Source organism: Salmo trutta, chromosome 33, assembly GCF_901001165.1.
Source record: "Salmo trutta chromosome 33, fSalTru1.1, whole genome shotgun sequence".
Classification (NCBI taxonomy): domain Eukaryota; kingdom Metazoa; phylum Chordata; class Actinopteri; order Salmoniformes; family Salmonidae; genus Salmo; species Salmo trutta.
In genome coordinates this window covers 32,437,169-32,464,574 of record NC_042989.1, presented here as the reverse complement: position 1 = coordinate 32,464,574, position 27,406 = coordinate 32,437,169, and the positions used below count along the sequence as shown (strand labels likewise).

At 40.6% G+C, this 27,406-nt stretch overlaps 1 protein-coding gene across 1 annotated transcript; it reads left to right on the top strand.

The window, feature by feature from the left end:
* The first annotated feature begins 340 nt into the window (after positions 1-340).
* impg1b (interphotoreceptor matrix proteoglycan 1b) lies at positions 341-27,406 on the top strand. Its single transcript, XM_029729315.1, has 17 exons — positions 341-968; positions 3,960-4,181; positions 8,385-8,551; positions 8,680-8,714; positions 9,031-9,071; positions 9,164-9,213; positions 9,331-9,489; positions 10,636-10,709; positions 10,966-11,168; positions 11,245-12,627; positions 12,753-13,297; positions 23,125-23,344; positions 23,854-24,064; positions 24,341-24,526; positions 24,635-24,824; positions 25,954-26,037; positions 26,971-27,406. Exons 1-17 carry the CDS (start codon positions 902-904, stop codon positions 27,052-27,054), a joined length of 3,921 nt encoding a protein of 1,306 aa, XP_029585175.1. The 5' UTR covers positions 341-901; the 3' UTR covers positions 27,055-27,406.

Here is a 27,406-nt window from a genome sequence, read left to right as displayed (position 1 = left end):
GGCTAGTTGATATGGAATTTTATAAGGTATGCAATGACTAACATGACAAGAGGAACTAATGATGCACTACCCAATTTCCAAATTACACCTTGTGCATTCTACTATTACAACTTTCAAGATGAAGTTTAAAGCCAGACGGATTTCCTTAAAATATTTTTTAAATATCCTACAGCTCAGCAGCCTTGCTTGGCAGCCTGTGAATTTGGCGCATCGAGGAGGATCTGGTGTGAGCTAGCCTGAACAGAGTGAGCATTGTGTGAACAGCACAGACAATCTAGCCTGGTCTGGGAGCTGAGAGACTGAGAATCAGGGTGACAGGGACACTGACTGGACACTATAGGGCCGTAAGTCGATGGGCCCCGCTGACTGACAGATGAGGCTCCATAAGGGCCCTAACAGGATGAGGCGAGGCCACCACCACGTGGCTAGGGAGGGATTACGCTGAGCGAGCAGAAGGTAAACAGATTATTCCCGGAATGGAGCTTGAATTTTGAATCTCATCACCATTGTCACACTTATACCGACAGTGGAGTAACTTGGAGTTCCTTTCCATGCCCCATCACCTTGGCACCTTTTTCAATCCTTCGTCCAGGTCTGCAGGGATCATTGACTGACTCAACGATCAAACCAGGATTCTAACTCCAGTATTCTAACACCAGGATTCTAACTCCAGTATTCTAACACCAGGATTCTAACTCCAGGATTCTAACTCCATCTGCTAAAACCTAACTGGAGCCAAGACAATAGTGAACAACCCCTCTTTTGGCTCTAGAGCCTAGAGACTTTGTCAACAGCGACAATACATTTTTCCTCATGGACTCGAGATAAAGGTTTTCAGAGACTTTCCTTTTGTTTCCAAATGAAAACTTTTTGGCTCTGAAAGGACCTAAACTAGTCCATCATGCATTTGAGAACGGGACTGTTCCTCACCCTATTTCTCTTTACCCTTGCAGCCCCTCGAATCAAAGGTAAGCTCTCACTCCAGGGACCTGTCTGGCTTGTTGTTTTGTTTTCTGTCTCACAGTGTAATTGAAGTGAAAATACAGTTGTGTTCTTTCACAATGATGGAGGTATAGTGTGCATGCTTGAATACAGTACATTATTGATGGGTCAGATCAGAGGGCAGAACCATTGTGACAGTATGGCAATTTTAACAAATTGACTATTTGCAAATCTCTCATTAGAAGTTTATTCATAATGCAGAAGTGAATGGAACCAACTTGAAAGCACAGTGTTTTTTGACAAAGTTTGTGACCTGCTTGCTGCATTACGTAGGAGGACTTCCACAGAGAGCAGTGTGAGCCACTTGACTTCGACCTACACTCAATCAACGGCATTTACAGCTGCTTTAGCCAGCAAATACAGCATCAGCTCATCCTACCTGTCAAACTTCAATCCATGTGTTTTTTTGCATTGATTTGAATATAAATTCCTTTACAAGGTAATAAACCTGGGGGGAAACTGTTAGGCCACATTATACAAGTCACTATTGGCTACATTGAGCTAGTTGATCCCTATGAACACATTAACAAAAATTCTACAAAACTTTTCTATTAGCCGACTTCTGTTGGGTCCAGATTTTGGCTGGATTGTGTCTTTGGTCCGTTCATTATCCCAAAAGAAACAAAGGCATTCTGTTCTCAGTGGCTCTGGACACTAATCTTTTCTGCCTTGTAGCTCTGTTCTGTGAGGCCCTCACTGTGGTGCTCCGCATTAGGGGCCATTTCCCCTGCAAGACCAAATGCTAGTCTATGTGCATTTCAGAATCCCCATTCCTCACTGAGTACATTTCACATGGTGTCTTATTTGTTTTTCAAAATCTTCTCTAATTGGAGAATAAGTCTGGGTTTTGCGGCTAATGGTCCCCATTCCGAACCTAGCATTAGAACTTTGAAGTTTATTAGTGTCCAGTTGGGGTTGAGTGTTTGGGTGGTTGTGGTGGGGGGGGGGAGGGGGGGGGGGTCACCATGTAATTGGCATTGGGCATTGTCCCACTTTGAGACAAACAATGGATCACATTCTTTGCATAAATATCTCTGTAAACGGGCCAAATTGGGACCGGCGGCACCTTTGATCAAAATAAACATTGATTCTTGTTACGGTTGGTATGTGTATGATATCACACTTCAATTAACCCAATGTTTCTGTGACAATGGGAACTGGATATCCAGATACTGGACAGTGAGAGACACAAACTATAATGTTGTGACTAAACAAGCTAATTTTGGGAATTACCATTTCAGACAGCCTTGCCATTGCAATGGATTAAGAGTGTCTGTCTACCGACCAACTCTTCTACTGAGCTTATAGATGGTAATCTCTCAAACAAGACACTTTCTGGCCACCTCTCTGAGGTCAAAGTATAAGTGTTTATATCGTTTACACTGATTTCTTTGTGGCCTCTACTGCCTAATCCCGAGACATGGCAGGCAGGTCAGATGAAGCCCCTAGCCTCTGTTAGGAACTCATTGCGCATGGGACTTAATGTCTTTAAAGGTTAAATGCAACCATTTTTATCTCAATATCAAATAATTTCTGGGAAACAATTAAGTACCTTACTGTGATTGTTTTCAATAGTAAAATAATTAACAAAAATGCTTCTTAGCAAAAAGCAATTTCTCAAACAAGAATTTGGCTAGGACTGTCTGGGAGTGGTCTGAATGAGGGACCTAATTGGATGAGCCAAATGGGAGGAATATGTAACCTGAAAACAAGCTATTATTGGCAGAGAAGTTTGAAACTCTGTTATTGGTGTATTAACTTATACCGCTTGGTGATGTCGCCAGGCAGGCCAAAACCCCATGCCTGCAAAACTAGCTGACATTTTTGGCGGTCTTTTCAAACAGCTCATAATACACTACTATTCCAACCTCATTGAAAAAGATATATAAAACACAGGAAAATCCATTATTTACTGCACTTCCCCTTTAAGAAAGCCTCACTTTGAATGGAGTGACTGTATTCGCTGGCCTAATTTTTTTCATAACACCATGGCACTACCTTGCTGCGACAGACGAGACTGTGAAACGGGGGAAGTGGAGATCTTGTGTTTCCTGAATAGAGTAAAGCCAGCTAGGTCATATATAGCTTTTTCAGCAATTGGGGATCACTCTAATACGGCAACGATCTGAAGGACTCTGAAATAACATTGGTTAGTCATAATTGTTACAGTTAAGGTGATCTAACCTGTTATTGTCCTACTATGTCATTCACAAAGGACCACTGAGCTATAGCTTTGTGTTGAGTCACTGTACAAGGATATCATGTAATTTGAAACAAATGCTGAGCATTGATGACTTTCAATAAAACACTGGCTCTTGACTCCCTTTGAAGATGCTCTGTAACGCAACATGAACTAGTTTCATTGTGCTTCCAAAATTAGACTTAGTATCCTCAGATACTTCACCTTGCCACTTTAGTGTCTATTTATATCCAGTGATAGACAGTCGTCCACTTAAAACACTGGACAGTAGCCATTAGGTACAGTAAAGTATTTTTTAGTAGCTACCATTTTAAATACTCTGAGTCAGTTCAGGTTAGACCTGAGATACTGTTTGGGAAAGAAAGCAGCATACACCTCATGTTTTTTTTCTTCTTACCTATATTTAACCAGACAAACATAGCCAAATGACAAAAAAAGTTGTATTGTTTCATACACGGCTACGTGCAGTGAAATGTGTTGTTTTGCAGGGTCAGCCATAGTAGTACGGCACCCCTCGAGAAAATTAAGGTTAAGTAAGTCGCTCTGGATAAGAGCGTCTGCTAAATGACTTAAATGTAAATGTAAAGTGCCTTGCTCAAGGGCACAGACAGATTTTTCACCTTGTCGGCTTAGGTATTCAATTCAGCGACCTTTCGGTTATCGGCCCAACACTCTAACCGCTAGGCTACACTATATTTAGGCATATTTTGCCAAAAAGGTATGCTAAAGATAACCATTTCTATTGTGTCTTTTGCAGACCTACAGGTCCAAGATTTGTTTGGAATCCGAGATGTCAAGTACAGACACTTCCTAGAGAGTCTAAGACCAGTCAAACACACCACCAATGTCAAAATGATTAAGGACCTGGACAGGCACCGGACGAAGAGGTCGACGTTCTTCACCACGGGGGTGAAAATATGTCCTCAAGAGAAGATGAAGGAGGTAATCTCCAACCATCGGGCCTACTACAAACTTAGAGGTAAGGGCATGATGCTAGCGGCACCAAGGTTGTGGGTTCAATTCCTGCTGGGGTCACATACGCTAAAAATGTATGCACTCCCAGTACTGTCGCTTTAGATAAAAGGGTCTGCAAAATGGCATACAAACTCAGCAAACAAAGGAAACGTCCTCTCACTGTCAACTGCATTTATTTTCAGCAAACCTAACATAAATATTTGTATAAACATAAGATTCAACAACTGAGACAAACTGAACAAGTTCCACAGACATGTGACTAACAGAAATGGAACACCGTGTACCTGAACAAAGGGGGGGGGGTCAAAATCAAAAGTAACAGTCAGTATAACAGTCAGTATATGCACTGCATTAAGTACTGCAGTGCATCTCCTCCTCATGGACTGCACCAGATTTGCCAGTTCTTGCTGTGAGATGTTACCCCACTCTTCCACCAAGGCACCTGCAAGTTCCCGGATATTTCTGGGGGGAATGGCCCTAGCCCTCACCCTCTGATCCAACAGGTCCCAGACATGCTCAATGGGATTGAGATCCGGGCTCTTCGCTGGCCATGGCAGAACACTGACATTCATGTCTTGCAGGAAATCACTCACAGAACGAGCAGTATGGCTGGTGGCATTGTCATTCTGGAGGGTCATGTCAGGATGAGCCTGCAGGAAGGGTACCACATGAGGGAGGAGGATGTCTTCCCTGTAACGCACAGCATTGAGATTGCCTGCAATGACAACAAGCTCAGTCCGATGATGCTGTGACACACCGCCCAGACCATGATGGACTCTCCACCTCCAAATCGATCCCGCTCCAGAGTACAGGCCTCGGTGTAACGCTCATTCTTTCGACGATAAACGTGATTCCGACCATCACCCCTGGTGAGACAAAACTGCGACTCGTCAGTGAAGAGCACTTTTTGCCAGTCCTGTCTGGTCCAGCGACGGTGGGTTTGTGCCCATAGGCGACGTTGTTGCCGGTGATGTCTGGTGAGAACCTGCCTTACAACAGACCTACAATCCCTCAGTCCAGCTTTTTTCAGCCTATTGCGGACAGTCTGAGCACTGATGGAGGGATTGTGCGTTCCTGGTGTTGCCATCCTGTGCCTGCCCCGCAGGTGTGATGTTCGGATGTTCCGATCCTGTGCAGGTGTTGTTACACGTGGTCTGCCACTGCGAGGATGATCAGCTGTCCGCCCTGTCTCCCTGTAGCGCTGTCTTAGGTGTCACACAGTATGCCCAAGGAGCCTGGGCATCTTTCTTTTGGTGTTTTTCAGAGTCAGTAGAAAGGCCTCTTTAGTGTCCTAAGTTTTCATAACTGTGACCTTAATTGACTACCGTCTGTAAGCTGTTAGTGTCTTAACGACCGTTCCACAGGTGCATGTTCATTAATTGTTTATGATTCATTGAACAAGCATGGGAAACAGTGTTTAAACCCTTTACAATGAAGATCTGTGAAGTTATTTGGATTTTTACAAATTATCTTTGAAAGACAGGGTCCTGAAAAAGGGCCGTTTCTTTTTTTGCTGAGTTTAAGTGTGTGGATCTAATGGGAACAGGAAAATATCACATAAATCCTTACAGTATTCATAGCACACTAACTGTAAGTCGCTCTGGATAAGAACATCTGCTAAATGACTAAAATGTAAATAGTCATGGGACACCTTCAGACAGTGGGATGATTACGCTAGTCTAAAAACAGTGGCTCTGAACTATATCCTTTTTTCCTAGAGAGATAAAGCAGTTAAACAGAAAATCTGTCACTAAATTTAACAGTTTAATAAATAATTCCGGGCTTCTAAGTTATGGTTGAGACTTTACAATGTGGGAGAAGTTTGACTTGTGTTACGTACGCCTTTTGGAGGGGTGAACGCAACACCCCACTACATCTCAACTCCCATGGAGTGAAAAAAAAGTATGTGATCATAGGTGCAGGGAAGGACAACTGAGGCAGAGAAAAATACAGTTTACATGGAATGTATTATTACTAACACACGGTAATGTGGGGAAAAGGGGCTGGACGGAACCAAAGTAAAGAAAGTAAAAGTTAAGGAATCCCCTCTCCTACCTTCCCAATTCTAACCTAACCTAATCTTTAGCACCACCTGGCGCGCTAACCAAAAGAGGGGATGGCCGCCCAGGTCTTACCTAGTGTGCATAAACAGGTTAAATACTACAGGTTATGTATGCCTGCAGGCCTCCTGCCTTAAAACTCCCAAGGTGCATTCCCCTTCCACCCCTCTGAAGGAGTGGCTACAAAATAATATTAAAAAAACTTTTGCTGACCTCCACAACAACCAACACAGTACATAGAAAGAAGCTCTCCTCTTTGAGGAAGGAACACTGGCTTTTATCAAGCTGGAGGAGTTGGTAATTGAAGAAACAGCTGTATCCCCTGACGAGAGGGAGGGGTCAGAGCTCCCATCAGTGATGGGGCCGACCAATCAGCTGCTTTAGGAATCCAGGAAGCCATTTCCTGAAATAGACACACATACAAACCCACAACCACACAGAAACTGGGGAACGCAACACTTGTTAATCCCATAGTAATATACAGGACCAGTCAAACGTTTGGACACACCTACTGATTCAAGGGTTTTTCTTTATTTTAACTATTTTCTACATTATATAATAATAGTGAAGACATCAAAACTATGAAATAACACATATGGAATCATGTAGTAACCATAAAAGTGTTAAACAAATCAAAATATATTTTATATTTCAGATTCTTCAATGTAGCCACCTTGATGACAGCTTTGCACACTCTTGGCATTCTCTCAACCAGCTTCATGAGGAATGCATTTCAAACAAGCAAAGAGAAATGACAGTCCATCATTACTCTAAGACTTGAAGGTCAGTCAATTATGAAACTGGCTCTCATGAGGACCGCCACAGGAAAGGAAGACCCAGAGTTACCTCTGCTGCAGAGGATAAGTTCATTGAGTTAACTGCACCTCAGATTACAGCCCAAATAAGTGCTTCACAGAGTTCAAGTTACAGACACATCTCAACATCAACTTTTCAGAGGAGACTGTGAATCAGGCCTTCATGGTTGAATTGCTGCAAAGAAACCATTACTAAAGGACACCAATAACAAGAAGAGACTTGATTGGGCCAAGAAACACGAGCAATGGACATTAGATCGGTGGAAATCTGTCCTTTGGTCTGATGAGTCAACATTTGAGATATTTGGTTCCAACCGCCGTGTCTTTGTGAGACGCAGTGAACTGATGATCTCCGCATGTGTGTTTTCCACCGTGAAGCATGGAGGAGGAGGTGTGATGGTGTGGCGGTGCTTTGCTGGTGATACTGTCAGTGATTTATTTAGAATTTAGAATTCAAGGCACACTTGAACACGTTCAACAAGTGCTCAGCATATGTGGGAACTCTTTAAGACTGTTGGAAAAACATTCCTCATAAAGCTGGTTGAGAGAATGCCAAGAGTGTGCAAAGCTGTCATCAAGGCAAAGGGTGGCTGCTTTGAAGAATCTAAAATCTAAAATATATTTTTATTTGTTTAACCCTTTTTTAGTTACTACATGATTCCATATGTGTTATTTCGTAGTTTTAATGTCTTCACTACTATCCTATAATGTAGAAAACAGTAAAAATAAAGAAAAACCCTTGAGTAGGTGTGTCCAAACTTTTGACTGGTACTGTAGATGTTCACTTAAATCCTCTCATAAGCCCCCGGAAAGTCATGTATTTGCAGATTTTATGCATAGATTCTGTTGCGTGACTGGCTAAATACAGAAACGGAGTGATATTGAGGTGAGGGTATTCAAACGGTGAATATCTCGTGGAAATAATAACTTCACTTTATGAAATGAAAATGCAAGAGAATGTCTCAAAGGCATAAACATATTGGATAATTCAAGTGGTTGTTGCTCCTCATAACAGAAATAAATACAACAAAAGCTTTAAGGCTTTTTGTGATTCATGTTTCTAACATTCCAGACCATCAGGTACATTTCTTTCCCACATTGGGAAGTCACATTTAACTGATACAATATTCAAAGCTGTTCAATCATATTAACGGTATGTGACAAAATAGTTTGTCCAAACCTAGGCCATAATGATTCCATTGTTGAGTCTCATCTTACACGTATACGATAATGAAATGCAAAATATTGACTTGCCATTTAGTCTAAATGATAAGAATTGTTCTCATACAGGTCTTTATTCAGCTGTTCTGATATGTTTGACTATACTTTTAGTTTGTCAGGAAGCGATATGGGAGGCCTTCCGTATCTTCTTGGACAGGGTTCCTAACTCCGAGGAGTACAAACACTGGACCTACGCCTGCCAGCATGGCTCTCTCTGTCTGGACGAGGTGGCCAGGAACTTCAGTAGTACCCAGGAACACATTGACATGGTGGCCAGAGTGAGTACTAAAACCTTCATGCATTCCCATGCATCATAGTAACAAGAGTAACATTGAGGGATAATAACAGTGATGGAGATATAATATGTTACTCTATATTTAAAATGTGGGTGTCGGTTTGTTTTTAGAGAGTTGCTGAACAGGAGAAGATCCAGAAAGAAAGGTAGGTAGGTAGAGAAAAGGTTGTAGAAATGTACTATTTGATTTGATTTAATTGGTAGAAGGCAAAAACAGGTCAACTCAAATAACCCTCCTTAGCTCTCTAAACTGATGGAGCCTGTACATCTGGTGGCCTGAGTTAACATACATCTCTGACCTGACCCACCTTCTCTGTGCATCTCAGCCCAAACAACTTGGGTGACAGGATGATCATGGTAGGATTCTGGACCAAGGCCTTGAGAGCAAGAAACCCCCTTTTGACCTTTTGTACATTTCAGTTTGATTGTAATTGTTGTAAAACATCTATTCTTGATTTCCAGCGGTGAAGTACCAACAGCTGGAGGAACTGCGACCGAGAAATGTAAGTACTCCACATTCATCCATACAGTATGTTAAATGTAATAATACAACATTTTGGAATTAATTAATTAATTCACAATGCTTACTTTGTAGGCTCGAAAACTCCATCAGAACTGTTTAGCATACCGAATGAAGCAGAGGACGTAAGTTAAATCATATTTTCTGAGAGCTACCTTGCCTTGGCTTTATAATCTTCATTGAATGTTGATAGTTTCAATGATGGCCATTGAAAATGACATTGCTGCTTTTGCTTTCCACAGATAACAGAGATTCCAAACATTGTGCCAGATGAGGCGGTTATTGAGGAGCAGATAGTGGAGTTCAGTGTCACCATAGCTGACCCTGGCTACAGTGAACTTCTTCTGAGAGACCCTGCAGCTCCCCAGTACCATGACATCACACGCAATCTCCACGATACGGTGAGGCGAACAGGGAGGAAATGTCCTTTAAAAGTCTTAATAAATACGAACAAGTAAATTAGCCTTTATTGCAGAGATGGGTTTAGTGAACTACACAATGACTAAACTTGACTGAGGCCTGTTGACTCATTTTAGCTCCCAGAGCCAATGCCTAGGCTTTAACTCAATGGGCTAACATAGGTCTTGAGTCACCCAGATGACTCAAGTTTGAAACCTGGTGTGTTAGATTACTAAGACATTCACACATGTAAGAATTTGACTCTAAAGGATTATTTTCCAATTTTTTATATCACATTCTTAAGGTAATACTTTTATTGAAGAACTGATTGTTGGCCACATAATTAGGTAGGTCTTGTGTGGGACAATCCTTAAGAAGCCTCATTGTATATTGCTTGTCAAAGGCATAGATAGCCATTGCACAAAGGAAAACGTGAGCAGTGATTTGAGATAATCACAAGCTCCTTCAGAAAAAACAGTATCGAAAGGATTGCAAAAGTCTTTTGCAGGCATACAACATTTGTGAATGACTATTTATGCCTTTTCCTAGTCTAGAATTTCTAATATGAACCTTTAATTAACTATGCAAGTCAGTTAAGAACAAATTCTTATTTACAATGACAGCCTACCCCAGCCAAACTCTAACCCAGACGACGCTGGGCCAATTGTGCGCCGACCTATGGGACTCCCAATCATGGCCGGTTTTGATACAGCCTGGAATAGAACCAGGGTCTGTAGTGACGCCTCTAGCACTGAGTGTCTTAGATCGCTGCACCACTTGGGAGTCCACAATGAGCTTGTGAGCAAATGAGCTTGTGCTTTTTAAGAAGCTTACGATAAGGATAAATCAAGCAGTGTATTGGGCAACATCAAAGACTGAATTGGATTTGTAACTCCAGAAAGATAAAGTGTGTAAGTAAAGCTCATGAATGATTCCTAGAGAAAATGCATGTCTGTTGACGGCACATAGGTGATCCTACAGTGAGAGATCCATATTATGATGAAAGTTATTTTTCTGTATTGGCTATATCATTTCCATTTGTGTGATGTTATTTTGCTTACAATGATTATTGCCCCAGAGAGAATGCTGCATGAATCGAAGAAAGATGTGTTACCTAAACATAACCGTAAAATGTATTTTCTCCACAGATGGTTCACGTTTTTGACAAACTTCCTGGGTATAAAGATCTTCGTGTTTTGGGATTTCGGTTGGTTGAATTTAGGTAGGTTGGTCAAGGAACTGTGAAAGTACTAACAAGTCAGACAAATCTTTCATTCCATTGAACAGGCTCCATTAGACATACACAATCTCTGCGCAGAGTGATGCTGTCTCATTAGCAAAGGAATAACAAAACAGTGTTCCATTAGTCAGAGGTCTCTCAAACTTTGGCATTTGCTATATTTGCTAAAATTCTTAGATAATGAAAGCTGTCAGAAAAACATACAATTTCCCTAATATAAGCTCTGCTTTGTTGACAGATCTGATGATGTGTCAGTCCGCTATGCTGTGGTGTTTGAGACGAATGGAGAAGACCATGACACAGAATCTAGAACCACTCTAGAACCAGGCACAGGGACAGTTGTTTACACAAACGGGCACAGACTGAAGGATCTGGTTTCCAAGGCCTTGAGCAAAGAGACATCCCTGCCTGTGGACATACAAACACTCAGTTTTGAACCTGGTAAGCTTTATTTAAAGCTCAGGTCAACTGGGATCTAATCTTTGAAGAAATGCTAACTTTTATGTTTTCCCTACAGATCCCACTGTTTCTCTACGCGATGAGTTGGAAGCGACTACCTTGGAGATCTTGCTAGAGGAGGTTGTTGGGCATACTGAAGGTTTCTTACCAACTGTTGCTGTCGGAGAGGAATTTCTTAAAGCATTTACAGACACACCTGAGGAACTCACTGTTGTGCCTTTAGGTGACTCAGTTACTGTTCTTCTCACTGAGGCTACCACTGCCTCCCCTGCCATTGAAGTAACCCCCAATACCCCCCCAGAGGAACTTACTGAGAGTCCTCCCTCAGAAGAAGTAGAGTTGCCTCCAGTGGTGGCTACAGATGAGATGCTTCAGGTAGAGGCTACAGATGAGATGCTTGAGGTAGAGGAGCCTGCAGTGGATGTTACAGAGGAGACGATTGAGGTAGAGGAGCCTGCAGTGGATGTTACAGAGGAGACGATTGAGGTAGAGGAGCCTGCAGTGGATGTTACAGAGGAGACGATTGAGGTAGAGGAGCCTGCAGTGGATGTTACAGAGGAGACGATTGCAGTCAAGGAACCTCCAGTGGGTGTTACAGAGGAGACGATTGAGGTAGAGGAGCCTGCAGTGGATGTTACAGAGGAGACGATTGAGGTAGAGGAGCCTGCAGTGGATGTTACAGAGGAGACGATTTCGGTCAAGGAACCTCCAGTGGATGTTACAGAGGAGACGATTTCGGTCAAGGAACCTCCAGTGGGTGTTACAGAGGAGACGATTGAGGTAGAGGCTACAGAGAGGACGATTGATGTAGAGGAGACTGCAGTGGATGTTACAGAAGAGACATTTAAAGTAGAGGAGCCTCCAGTGGATGTTACAGAGGAGACGATTGAGGTAGAGGAGCCTGCTGTGGATGTTACAGAGGAGACGATTGAGATAGAGGAGCCTGCTGTGGATGTTACAGAGGAGACGATTGAGGTAGAGGAGCCTGCTGTGGATGTTACAGAGGAGACAATTGCAGTAGAGGAGCCGGTGGATATTACAGAGGAGACGATTGAGGTAAAGGCTACAGAGGGGACTCTTGACGTAGAGGAGCCTGCAGTGGATGTTACAGAAGAGACGTTTGAGGTGGAGGAGCCTCCAGTGGGTGTTACAGAGGAGACGATTGAGGTAGAGGCTACAGAGGGGACGCTTGATGTAGAGGAGCCTGCAGTGGATTCTACAGAGAAGGCGATTGAGGTAGAGCAGCCTCTAGTGGATGCTACAGAGCAGACGATTGATATAGAGGAGACTGTGGATGCGACAGAGGACTACCTTTGGGTTTGGCCACCAGTTACAAGAATGGTTGTTACAGAACAGCCTACCACCGAATTGATTACTCTCTTCCCCCCTGAGGAAGATGCTGAGGAGACCCTCCCAACTCTTGAACCTAAGGAAGATGAAGGTAATGTTCTGCTTATAAACCAAGTGGCAAAATTTATGGAAGCATTTTTTGATTTCAATTTCAATCTTTTTGATTGAAATGGATTTGTATGTCATTTTCTGATATTTTTTATTTTATTTAAAAAGGACCCAGAACTACTGAGGCGGCTTTAGAGGAGCAACCAGACGGAGACAATCAAATGATCACCACTACAGCATCTCTACACGTAGAACCTGCATCCATCGAAACATTCACCACTGCTACACAATCCCCAAACATGCCTTTATCTGAGGATGATGTCATCCAAGCAGAGCCTGAGGAAGTACCCTCAGCAAATATTCCCCCTGGACCTTCAGAAGGATGGGACACTCTCCAAGAAGAGGAACCACTTGAGACGGATGTGGATATCTCTAATGACTCGGACATGCAGGAGGATGTAGAAAAGGTAGAGGACGGTACAGAAGCCGCCAATATGCTGGACGAGTTTGGCAGTGGATTAGAAGGCCCATTTGAGTCCACTGCACCCCCAGCACTCACACACATGAACACTCCTTTAATGGCCAGTACTGGAAAAGCCAAAGAAATGGTGGTGTTCTTTAGTTTGCGAGTCACTAACATGATGTTTTCAGAGGACCTGTTCAACAAAAGCTCTCCTGAGTACAGGTCATTGGAGAATACCTTTCTTCAGCTGGTAGGTAAACACATATTTGTGCTCGATATTATCTCTCTGCATGCCTTGTTGTCATACCTGTATTTTTAGCTGCAAGCTCTTGTTTCAAACTGTTTGATAAGCTAATTGTGCATTAAGCAATGGGTGGATGTTTGAAGTGAAGTGAACATTTAAGTAGTCCCAAGTGAATAGGGGCTATTTTTGAAACTAGACAAGTGATGACGTAAGCCTGATTATATTAATTAATTACATTAATTAATTAATTGATACTGGTGCTATATGTTAACAGCCAAGTACATTGGGGTAGAGTTCTCAGAGTTCATCAGAAGACCTGTCCATATAAAAAACTGGCTACATTTTGTTTTACTTAGAACCAGTTCTCTGAGCCCAGAGACTCGCCAAATCCTGGAGCCAGTAAATCTGGGACTGGGAGACAGAGGACGTTAGCTTCAATACCGGTACTTCCATATTGGAACTATTTCTTTCATGTCTCAGAGAGAGCATGGCCTATTTCTTTTCTAAATGTTCTGTACATATCTCAAACATTTATTAGAATCTATCTTAGAATTTGCTTTCATTGACTAACATTTGCCTGCGAGTAGCACTTTACAAAAAGTTACATCTCTTCAACCACTGACTCATTTGTCAACGGTGTTTGGTTAAATGACACATACAGTACCAGTCAAAAGTTTGGAAACACCAACTCATTAAAGGGTTTTTCTTTAATTTTACTATTTTCTACATTGTAGAATAACAGTGAAGACATCAAAACTATAAAATAACACTTATGGAATAATGTAGTAACCAAACAAGTGTTAAACAAATCTAAATATAGCCACCCTTTGCCTTGATGACAACTTTGCAAAGTCTTCGCATTCTCTCAACCAGCTTCATGAGGTAGTCACCTGGAATGCATTTCAATTAACAGGTGTGTCTTGTTAAATATTAATTTGTGGAATGTCTTTCCTTCTTAATGCGTTTGAGACAATCATTTGTGTTGTGACAAGGTAGGGGTGGTATACAGAAGACTGCCTTAGTTGGTAAAAGACCAAGTCCATATTACGGCAAGAACAGCTCAAATAAGCAAAGAGAAACGACAGTCCATCATTAAGACATGAAGGTCAGTCAATGTGGAAAATGTCAAGAACTTTGAAAGTTTCTTCAAGTGCAGTTGAAAAAAACATCAAGCGCTATGATGAAACTAGCTATCAGCTATGATGAAACTAGCCATCATGAGGACAGCCACAGGAAAAGAAGACCCAGAATTAAATTAGTGTTAACTGCACCTCAGATTGCAGACCAAATTAATGCTTCACAGAGTTCAAGTAACAGACACATCAAAACATCAACTGTTCAGAGGAGACTGCGTGAATCAGGCATTTATGGTCAAGTTGCTGCAAAGAAACCAGTACTCAATGACACCAATAAGAAGAAGAGACTTGCTATAGCCAAGAAACACAAGCAATGGACATCAGACCTGTGGAAATCCAAATTTTGAGATTTTTGGTTACAACCGCCGTGTCTTTATGAGACGCAGAGTAGGTGAACGGATGATCTCCACATGTGTGGTTCCCACCATGAAGCATGGAGGAGGAGATGTGATGGTGCTTTGCTGGTGACACTGTCTGTAATTTATTTAGAATTCAAGGCACACTTAAACAGCATGGCTACCACAGCATTCTGCAGCGATACGCCATCCCATCTGGTTAGTGGGACTATCATTTGTTTTTCAACAGTACAATTACCCAGAACACACCTCCAGGCTGTGTAAGTGCTATTTGACAAAGAAGGAGAGTGATGGTGCTGCATCAGATGACCTGGTCTTCACAATCACCCGACCTCAACCCAATTGAGATGGTTGGGGATGAGTTGGACTGCAGAGTTAAGGAAAAGCAGCCAACAAGTGCTCATCATATGTGGGAACTCCTTCAAGATTGTTGGAAAATCTAATTTTCTAAACACTTTTTTGTTGAAACTGGTTGAGAAAATGCCAAGACTGTGCAAAGCTGTCATCAAGGCAAAGGGTGGCTACTATTTTGGTTACTACATGATTTCCAAGTGTTATTTTATAGTTTTGATGTCTTCACTATTATTCTACAATGTAGAAAATAGTAAAAATAAAGAAAAACCCTTAAATAAGTAGGTGTGTCCAAACTTTTGACTGGTACTGTACCTGCAGTTTCTGAAATGCACTTTTAGTAATCAATGTAAAGATTTAACGATTTCTTTCTTGTCTGTTTGTCTGAGTCTTTCAACAATTGTTTTGTTCTATGTTGTTGGTTTTGTCTAAGACAGTGACATTTGCCTTAATTCTGTGCATTCTGCTCAAGTTTTGGTTTATCTGGGTCTCATTTGGTGATAAGAGCTAGCTCATGGCAATGAGGTTTGTTCATAATAAACCATGTCTACGGATGTGTATAGAATTTGTAAGTCTGTCCACCAAGATTTGCCAAAGTTTAATAAGGTAAAGAAAGCTAAGAATGGCTGTTTCAGGTATGAAATGGTGTATAGGTATACAGTGCATTCGTAAAGTATTTTTTTACACATTTCATTACGTTACAGCCTTATTCTAAAATGCATAAAAAAATTCCCTCATCAATCTACACACAATACCACATAATGACAAAGCAAAAACAGTTTTAGAAATTTTTCCAAATGTATTACAAATAAAAAACTGAAATATTACATTTACATAAGTATTCAGACCCTTTACCCAGTACTTTGTTGAAGCACCTTTGGCAGCGATAACAGCCTCAAGTCTTCTTGGGTATGACGCTGCAAGCTTGACACACCTGTATTTGGGGAGTTTCTCCCATTATTTTCTGAAGATCCTCTCAAGCTCTGTCAGGTTGGATGGGGAGCATCGCTGCACAGCTATTTTCACGTCTCTCCAGAGATGTTTGATTGGGTTCAAGTCCAGGCTCTGGCTGGGCCATTCAAGGACATTCAGAGACTTGTCCTGAAGCCACTCCTGCGTTGTCTTGGCTGTTTGCTTAAGGTCGTTGTCTTGTTGGAAGGTTAACCTTCTCCCCAGTCGGACGCCCTGCGTGCTCTTGAACAAGTTTTCATCAAGGATCTCTCTGTACTTTGCTCTGTTCATCTTTCCCTCGATACTGACTAGTCTCCCAGTCCCTGCAGCTGAAAAACATCCCTCATGCTGCCACAACCATGCTTCACCGTTGGGATGGTGCCAGGTTTCCTCCAGATGTGATGCTTGGCATTCTGGCCAAATAGTTCAATCGTGGTTTCATCAGACCAGAGAATCTTGTTTCTCATGGTCTGAGAGTCCTTTAGGTGCATTTTGGTAAACTCCAAGCAGGCTGTCATGTGTGTTTTACTGAAGAGTGGCTTCCGTCTGGCCACTCTACCATAAAGGCCTGATTGGTAGAATGCTGCAGAGATGGTTGTCCTTCTGGAAGGTTCTCCCATCTCCACAGAGAAACTCTAGAGCTCTGTCAGAGTGACCATTGGGTTCTTAGTCACCTCCCTGACCAAGGCCCTTCTCCCCCGATTGCTCAGTTTGGCCAGGTGGCCAGCTCTAGGAAGAGTCTTGGTGGTTCCAAACTTCTTTCATTTAAGAATGATGGTGGCCACTGTGTTCTTGGGGACCTTAAATGCTGCAGAAATGTTTTGGTACCCTTCCCCAGAACTGTGCCTCGACACAATTCTGTCTCGGAGCTCTACGGACAATTCCTTCGACCTCCTGGATTGGTTTTTGCTCTGACATGCACTGTCAACTGTTCGACCTTATATAGACAGGTGTGTGTCTTTCCAAATAATGTCCAATCAATTGAATTTACCACAGGTGGACTACAATCCAGTTGTAGAAACATCTCAAGGATGATCAATGGAAACAGGATGCACCTGATCTCAATTTCGAGTCTCATAGCAAAGGGTCTGAATACTTATGTAAATAAGCTATTTCTGTTCTTTATTTGTAATACATTTGCAAACATTTCTAAAAACCTGTTTTCGCTTTGTCATTATGGAGTATTGTGCGTAGATTGATGAGGAAAAAAAACATTATTTTATACATTTTAGAATAAGGCTGTAACATAACAAAATGTGGAAAAAGTCAAGAGGTCTGAATACTTTCTGATTGCCCTGTATGTCCATATGGGTAGGGATTATGTCCATATGGGTAGCATTATGTCCATATGGGTAGCAGTATGTCCATATGGGTAGCAGTATGTCCATATGGGTAGCAGTATGTCCATATGGGTAGCATTATGTCCATATGGGTAGCATTATGTCCATATGGGTAGCAGTATGTCCATATGGGTAGCAGTATGTCCATATGGGTAGCAGTATGTCCATATGGGTAGCAGTGTGTGCTCTCTTTTCAATTACGCAAGAAGACGAGAGATAAGATGTTGTTATATATATCCTGGTTTAAGTCTTTAAAAACCACAGAGTGAGACAATTATTTACATCAATTGTTTTTTTTTAGGAACATCCAACCATTGTGGACAGCTTAGAAATGTGCTTGGAATCATTTTGATCTTGTGCTCTGTAGCTTTTAATTCTCAATATGCATCACAATGTTTGTATTACATTCTGACTAGTGTGCATGCTTGCTTTAGCTTGCTACATACATTTGAAAGAAGCATTGTGGTAAAGGAACATTTGGTAATTTTGGGTAGTTATTAAAAAAACACAAGCCACATTAAAATATTATTTTCATATGTTGACTACTTATGTGTCCGCGTGTGTGAGTAGGACTGTAGAAGTGAATGAATTGTGCCAGTGGTTGGACAAACTAAATAAGTGGCTGATATTGCTAAAGCAGGAAAGTCTCAGTTGTTTGTGCAGTTGTGGGAGTAAGACTTGCTAAACTCTCTCATTGCTAATTGTATGTGGATTGGTCTGAATCATAGAACCCAATAGACTACTATAGACAATGTTTACCTCAGGGGGTTTCTCACTGAGTAAGAGCCTTTAGGTAATGCTGGTTAGCACAAGCACCACACATATTTTACAAGAGTACTTTTTAGTGGTCTCAATCAGCCTAGTTCAACATAAATCAATTGTGTTTTTGTGTGCACGAATATACAGTTGAAGTCAGAATTTACATACACCTTAGCCAAATACATTTAAACTCAGTTTTTCACAATTTCTGACATTTAATCCTAATAAAAATTCCTTGTCTTAGGTCAGTCAGGATCATCACTTTATTTTAAGAATGTGAAATGTCAGAATAATAGTAGAGAAAATGATTTATTTCAGCTTCTATTTCTTTCATTACATTCCAAGTGGGTCAGAAGTTTACATACACTCAATTAGTATTTGGTAGCATTGCCTTTAAATTGTTTAACTTGGGACAAACGTTTCGGGTAGCCTTCCACAAGCTTCCCAAAATAAGTTGGGTGAATTTTGGCCCATTCCTCCTGACAGAGCTGGTGTAACTGAGTCAGGTTTATAGGCCTCCTTGCTCGCACACGCCTTTTCAGTTCTGCCCACACATTTTCTATAGGATTGAGGTCAGGGCTTTGCAATGGCCACTCCAATACCTTGACTCTGTTGTCCTTAAGCCCTTTTGCCACAACTTTGGAAGTATGCTTGGGGTCATTGTCCATTTGGAAGACCCATTTGCGACCAAGCTTTAACTTCCAGACTGATGTCTTGAGGTGATTTTTTCAATATATCCACATAGTTTTCCTGCCTCATGATGCCATCTATTTTGTGAAGTGCACCAGTCCCTCCTGCAGCAAAGCACCCCCACAACATGATGCTGCCACCCCCGTCCTTCACGGTTGGGATGGTGTTCTTCGGCTTGCAAGCCTCCTCCTTTTTCCTCCAAACATAATGATGGTCATTATGGCCAAACAGTTCTATTTTTTTCCATCAGACCAGAGGACATTTCCCTAAAAAGTACGATCTTTGTCCCCACGTGCAGTTGCAAACCGTAGTCTGACTTTTTTATGGCGGTTTTGGAGCAGTGGCTTCTTCCTTGCTGAGCAGCCTTTCAGGTTGTGTCGATATAGGATTCGTTTTACTGTGGATATAGATACTTTAGTACCTGTTTCCTCCAGCATCTTCACAAAGTCCTTTGCTGTTGTTCTGGGATTGATTTGCACTTTTCGCACCAAAGTACATTCATCTCTAGGAGACAGAAAGTGTCTCCCTCCTCAGCGGTATGACAGCTGCGTGGTCCCATGGTGTTTATACTTGCGTACTATTGTTTATACAGATGAACATGGTACCTTCAGGCGTTTGGAAATTGCTCCCAAGGATGAACCAGACTTGTGGAGGTCTACAATTTTTTATTTATTTTGATTTTCCCATGATGTCAAGCAAAGAGGCACTGAGTTTGAAGGTAGGCCTTGAAATGCATCCACAGGTACACCTCCAATTGACTCAAATTATGTCAATTAGCCTATCAGAAGCTTCAAAAGCCATGACATCATTTTCTGGAATTTTCCAAGCTGTTTAAAGGCACAGTCAACTTAGTGTATGTAAACCTCTGACCCACTAGAATTGTGATACAGTGAATTATAAGTGAAATAGTCTGTAAACAATTGTTGGAAAAATAACTTTTTTCATGCACAAAGTAGAAGTCCTAACCGACTTGCCAAAACTATAGTTTGTTAACAAGACATTTGTGGAGTGGTTGAAAAATGAGTTTTAATGACTCCAACCTAAGTGTATGTAAAATTCCAACTTCAACTGGACATGTACAGTATGAGATTTCAGGAACGTCTTTACAGGATATAGGCAGGATTACAGCTAATAGCATGGTTAATACAATTGGTTCAAGAGCACAAGAGAGAACAAGCTTTCCTCCCAATACAAATAGGTCATAAGGAATTGGTACGTCATCTCATTGTTTACGTTCAGCATTACCATTGCTATTTTGGACAGCCCTGCCTCCTCAAGTACAAACCATAATCGCTTAAGCCCAACAAAGATAAACACTGCTTTCTTTTAGAGGTCTGCATTCATACCAATTGCAATTGCAGCTAATGTTATGAAACTCGTCCGACTTGCCCTACATCAGACGTCTATATTTGGTTTTAAGGCTTAGCTTGAGTTTGGTAGTGGGAAATATTCTTGAATTCCACAGAAGTGCCTTAACTTTGTGTTATGTAACGTCCTCAGCCTTTAACTTCAGATGGATATCAATACAAATTGGATTGCCTGCTCTTACTAACAGGGATCCAGACACTGCAGAGTAGAACGGAAGCTAGAGTACTGGAGGGCAGAAATCTACTGGTGCAGTCTTGAAATGGAACATGTTGTTTAAGTAAGATTTACTTGATATTGTGATATAAAATACATAAAAACATTAGCCAGTCAGCTCATACTAATTCAAATCAAACCAAGTCAAATTTTATTGGTCATATACACATGATTAGCAGATGTTATTGCGGGTGTAGAAAAATTCACAAAAGTTTGGAATACTATAGGACAAATGGTGCAATGCAGGACAAAATGCATGACAATTCCTGGATTTATCTATTAGAAAATTGTGAACTTCTGCTGCATTACTTTTAGAATATTTAATTTAATTTAACTAGGCAAGTCAGTTAATTGACTATTAAGTTATTTTATCATTTGATAAAAAGGTAGAGTTACACAGCTGCACCCAATAAAGTTAACCAGTCTTGTAATTTGAATCAGCTACATATCTAATAAAAACATCCATACTCCATCTCCAATTTTAAGTGGTTGCCCAAACCAGGGATTCAACATTAACCAGTGTGTCCAATTATTCTGCAATAGAATGTTTTCTGCCAAAAACGAATGTGGTCAGAAGTTTGAATTGGTAAGTATTCACAATAGTTTTTGTAAGTATAGTTACATGTATGTTTTGATAATAACTTAACTGTCCTTTAAATGGGCTAGCAAGACAAAGGTCCATAAATGTTTTAATTACTTCAATAGAAAGCAACACTTGGTCAGTCAATGTAAATGCCAGTTATGGCAAGTTCTGACTAATTTCATTAGGTAGTTCCAGTTCAGGCCCATTTAAACGAAAAATCTATTTATGTTAAACGTCGTGCCCCATTTGTGATGTATCCTAGAGCTCCCTGCTTCCCCGTTGTTATACTACTTATTTTACTCCTGTCTCTACTGGTTTGTGTAGCAACCAATAACATTGGAAATGGAGGTTTTAAGTAACTTTATAAAAAAATACTACCCATTTGTTTGATTAGAAAATGTTAACTGCAAAACATTTTCAAGAATTGAGAATATGGTAGGGTGGTTTCACCAGGACATTCAAAAAAGAACCAGTAGATACACGTGTAACATCTAGACAAGTTTAAGCGAGTTTGTCGTGCATCCTGGAGGTTTGTGTACACAATTTAATAAACTCAATATTAAGAAAAACTGTATTTGATGACATAGTGTACTCTAAATAGTATTCTGTTATTTACTCAAATGAACATTGCAAGGTTATTGCTATACGGACCTAGTTTGTGCAAAGCAGGGCGTTAAGACTACAGCACAGTGAGGATTCCGAACTTGTTGGATTTGAAATGCTGAGGCACATGGATGTACCTAAGCAATACCCCTGCTAGCAGCACGTTTGCTGGGGGCCTTATACAGTATGGATCATGGTGCTCTGCGAGGTGAATGAGGTTGTATGAGGCCCATAGGCTGTGTTTAGACAGGCAGCCCAATTCTGATATTTTTTTCACATCAGATCTTTTTCAGGGCTGATCTTTTTGGTCAAAAGACAAATTAGTGAGATAAAAAAGATCAGAATTGGGCTGCCTGTGTAAACTCAGCCATAGTGACCTGGCCCTGGTGATAAGTGGAGTAACCCAGTCAGATACAGCTCCATAATGCCTCTTATCTCTTGGATTACAGGCATTGAACAGCTGCGTTAAAGCACCATCATGTTTCCTTCTCACAGTATTTGGTTTTCCTGTAGTTCTCGCTTGTCTAAATGCAGGTATCTTACTATTGAAGACGAGAGAGCAGCTATAATAGTGATGCTCAAGTCTATTATTCTTGCTGGCAGTCAAGGTCATTTTTTAAATTGCCAATCAGAAACTTTCAATGGACTCGGTAAATGGAGAGATGCCATAGATATGGCAAGAATAGAGAAGTTGACAGATTTGAACATTGTTCTGGTGGATTTGAAAACGGTTGTATTGTTGGTTTTTGTATTTGTTTCATGGACAGATTTTTGTTGACAGATTTGTCGTCGTACAGGTCTCAATGGCCTGGCCTTCTCGGTTTCTTACATTTTAACCTTTTCTCTTTTAAATTTGAACTAACTCAGCCATAACTCCTTACAGAAGGGATACTAACTAATGCAGGGTTTTGTGCTACATTTAGTAATGTTGATAATTTCAAGCCTGTAATTTGCACGGTTATATTGTGATGAATGAGATTATGTATGCATACATTTTATCAGTAAAAAAAATGTGCACTTCTGTTTAAATGACTCCAAACTCACAGTGAGAAGAGAGAGAAATATGGGAACTTTTTCACAAAACATTCATTTGAATTCAAATCTCTTCATTTGAATTCTTATACCCAGATTAATTCACTAGTCCTTCATGGGGATGGCATTGGTGATGCTGATTACTTTCATGTAAAATACTGTATGCCAAATTGGTGTACTCTGTCCCAAATTACCATAACAATGGCCATTACATGGTTTTCTAATTTAAATGGTGTTTGCCATAATGATGTCTTGAGGACTACCATGCCAACCAATACCATTTCCTCCTTAAAACTAAAAGCGAATCAAGTCAGATAGTTTTGAATGTCAACAGAATTACTAGTCAAATTACCGTGAGAGTGGAATCCCAAATGTGAATAAAAGGGAAGTGCTGAAGCATCAAATGTGTGCTCTATACCCATTAATTTAGATAATCTCCCCTCTTTTCCAGCTTCTCCCATATCTGCAATCTAATTTGACAGGATTTAAGCAATTGGAAATCCTCAACTTCAGGAATGGTAGTGTTGTGGTGAACAGCAAGATGAAAGTAGAAAAAGATGTGCCACATAACCTGACACAGGCCGTTCACTGTGTGCTCGAAGACTTCTGCAACGCTGCATCCAAACGACTAGACATTGAGATTGACAGTCGCTACCTGGACATAGAACCTGGTAAGCAATCTCTATACTGGCCTCAGAATGTTCTCACTGTCATAGACAGAAACAGCTCCTATCTAAATGATGGGGGCCCGGAGGATTAATTATACTTCTAGAATGCTCAATCTGGAAAGGTCAAAAGAATGCATGTCACAGCAGCATAACTGCGTTGTCCTCTGCAGATGATGTCAAAAATCATTACTCTCTAGTCTCACAAGCACTTCCCTGGCTAAAACCTCATTACCTGCACCTTATTAAAAACAGACACCTTTATTCACATCAATCAACGTGCCCTCCAGTTTCTCCTTGATCAGTGCTATCCGGGATCCTTGGGACGTCCCTACCCTAACCCCTAACCTTAACTGTTACATTTCAACTTCAATATGGGGTATGGACATCCCAAGGATCTCGGATAACATGTCCATTTATCCTTTGCATGTGAGGACAATGAAGGAACAAATTGGGGAGAGAGAGGTGAACAGCATTTCATTAATGGTAATGAATTATCCTCTTACTCGTTTCAGCTGACCAAGCAGATCCCTGCAAGTTCTTGGCCTGCAATGAGTTCTCCCAATGTGTGGTAAACAGTTGGACCCAGGAGGCTGAGTGTTTGTGTGACCCTGGCTACAGCACTACGGACGGTCTGCCCTGCCAGAGTATTTGTAACTTGGAGGAAGAATACTGCTTCAACGGGGGCCTTTGTGACATCATCCAGGGTCATGGAGCCACCTGCAGGTAGCCACGAGCTAACCGGCCAAACAGAAAGCTACGGTCCTCACTTTCCACCAACTGAAACACTAGCAACATAGCTCTTCTTGATGTTGTCTTGCACTAAAAAAAGATCTATGAAATTCTTCAAGACCTCTTCGGATTCAACAATGCACGTGCCTTGAATCCGAAAGGCATTTTTGACATATTGAGATATACTTTTTTTTTTTTTTTTTTATTGTAGTAGAAGAAACTATAGCCAATGGGGTTGACATTAATCCTGTTTTCTCTCGAACATTTTAGATGTCCTGTAGGGAAATACTGGCACTATCACGGAGAGCGCTGCAATGAGCTGGTGTCGCTGCCTGTAGATCCAGCCATTTTCATAGCCTGCCTGGTGGGAAGCCTCACCTTGGTTTGTGCCATCATAGGCATCTTGGTATTCATAAACAAGAAATGTTTCGGGAACCGAAAGACTGTGACTTTGGTGTAAGCAGGCCTTTTTAACCTTTTTATTTGTTTTAGAGAGTTTTGCTACAATAGCCAGTTGTTGTTTTACAGCTTGGTTATTACGATCTTATCTCCTTTGTGTTATAGGCATACAATTGCTCCCTATGCCTTTGAGAACACATTGAGAGTGAACCCTGTTTTTGAAAATGACGATGGCATCTTGACTCAAGTATCCAGCATAAGTACACCAGCACCCTCGAGTAGTGGTGCTGGTTCTTCCCAAACATCAGAGCAAGAAGCTTTTCGCGCTATTGAAAATATACATCTAAGTATTGAGGTAATCTGTATAGCTCAATTGACCCCATATTCTAAACAAACTAATACCACTAATCCAAACCTTATGCAATCATCACCTAATGTTTTCTAATTCCGTTTATGACAAATAATCCTTTCGATTCACAAGAAACAACCTTCTATCCTGGCTATAGTAAGAACAGGGCTGACAAAACAACAAAAAGGACAGCTTCTTTGCGATTAAAAGTAAAGCTTTAATGAAGTAAAGTACTCACATAGGTTCTGTGGTACATCTCAAAAACTTCCAGAACAGATCACATAACAAAGGCTTAAAACACTCAGAGAGCACGATGCATTGCCTGAGGAAGACCAGTCGGCTGAAACGCGGTGCGTTCTGAGTATTTCTAATATTATCTGTTCTGTTCTTTTTTGAAAATGCACCACAGGTAAATAGAACTTTTCTTCATTAAATCTTTATTTTTGAATCGCCAAAGAAGCTCTCCTTGCTTTTACTTTGAATGATCAGCTCTTCTGCGCTCCTTTTTTTCTTTCCACTCTTATGGGATGGTTAGTTCCTTCAACAAATTCTGAAGGAACGCGTTTCTACTCCATAGTACAGTGAGGTATACTTTCATACACTAAACCCATTCTATAGTATCCTCATTATTCAGTATCCATGAAATTGGATGAACCCTCAATGATACTGTAGAGATTAAAATGTCTGACTGTCTATCAATTCCTAAAATCTATGTGCATGCATTTCAATTCCCCTGCACATAATTGGCCAGATAATATATATATATATATATTGTATTAAAGTGATTTTCTGTAGAGATTCATTGTGGTGAGTCGTGATCAATATACTCCAAAACATCCTTGGTTAATTTGAGGTCAGACATTTGAAGACTATTACAGTAGATGACAGTGTCAACAGGATACTCCATGTCAAACCATGCTGGTGAATTAGTAATAGAACCTTGTAGATGTCCAGTCAATCTCATTATCTTCTCTGGAGCATTAATATTACCCAACCTTCACCCTCAATGATGTCTTCCCTTGAAATTATATTTAGTGCCAAACGCATGCCTGCATACCCCTTTAATGCACTTCTAGTGTGTTCCTTGTGACCTATGAACAGTGTAAAGCTGTGTTTATTTGATACTTTTCCCCAGATCCCCAGACAGCTCTACACAACCAGACCCGACAAGCTAGTCTCTGAAATGGTAGATTTCCATCACTGTATACCACACAATGAGGTAGGGGGGAAAATTCTGATCTTGGGCTCAGTTTGAATGTGTCATATTGTCTAAGGGTAGACGCAGGGTTGGGTAGATTAAACTCTAAATGTAATCCATTGCAGTTACTTGCTACCTTGTCCAAAATTGTAACCATTAACGTAAAAGTAATCCAAGAAGCAATCATATCATTTTTCAAAAGTATCTAATCTGATTACAATTGTTTTTTCTGGTAACACAACTGATTTCGGCGACTGTTTTTTTGTAATCAGATTGCATGTAATCAGTTACTCCCCAACCCTGCGTAGACCTCAGTTGTCCAATATGTTTATATATTGTATTAAATACTTTCTAGGAAAAGCATTTCAAAGCATTAGAAGGTAAGACATTAGTTGATAAGGTTGATTCTGATTTATTACTTAACCAAACCATAGTTTCTAATGCTGTTGAGTGTTCCATTGCATTTCTTCAAATCAAAAAGTTTGATTTAGAAAATGTCAAAGTAAATCACTGGCAGTGACATTGTCCAGCTAACATGAGCATAATTACTTATTAATAGGAATAAAAATGATAATTGCAATATCACTGCATACTAAAATTAAATTATTGAAATGATTGTGTGCAAGATAACCTATAAACATTCATAACATGTATTGTTTGTAATGTAGTTAAATAATATGTAATTAATCTGGACGCTATAATCAGCAGCTTGAAAGTCATTAAGGGATAATTTCACCACATTTAGCACTTATGAATGATTATTTTTTTAAAGTGGGTGTTAATAATGACATACCGGTAAGTATGTACCATTTAATTATTTTAATTGCGTTATATTTATATAATTTCCTACTGTTTGGGTATATTTCATGTGTCAATATGATTACAAATGTTACGTGCAATTTCTGACATGAAATAACATTTGATATACCCTTTTTTCACTTGTCCCCTTTTCAGACGTGGCGACCACCAAATGAGTACCGAACCTGTTGCCTGTTAAGGGCATCAGAAAACGAATGCTTTGAGGTAACTGTTCTTTGATGGCTAATTTCTTGGCACCACGAGTCTTGGTTGCTTTGAACTTGAGCGGTATACTCGAAATATATCTTGTCTCTTGGAAATTCAAGTCATGGCAGAGGACTCATCTATTACTGGAATTACTGCATACATTACATGGAGACGTGTACCTGGAATTGGATGTTACTGGAATTACTGCATACATGGAGAAGGGTACCTAGGATTGGATGCATATTGCAGATGGCGTGTGGATATCACATGCTGGACTAGAAGGTTGTGTTAAGGTATACCCATCTAATTATACACAGAGTATTTTCCTAACATTGAGTTGCACCCACCCCTTTTTGCCATCAGAACAGCCTCAATTCGTCGAGGC

Excerpts from the sequence above, each read along its gene's own strand:
- impg1b (XM_029729315.1), top strand. The coding sequence starts at position 902 with ATGCATTTGAGAACGGGACTGTTCCTCACCCTATTTCTCTTTACCCTT. Across the intron at positions 11,169-11,244 it reads AACACTCAGTTTTGAACCTG|ATCCCACTGTTTCTCTACGC; the intron begins GTAAGCTTTATT and ends TTTTCCCTACAG. Across the intron at positions 23,345-23,853 it reads CTACCTGGACATAGAACCTG|CTGACCAAGCAGATCCCTGC; the intron begins GTAAGCAATCTC and ends TACTCGTTTCAG.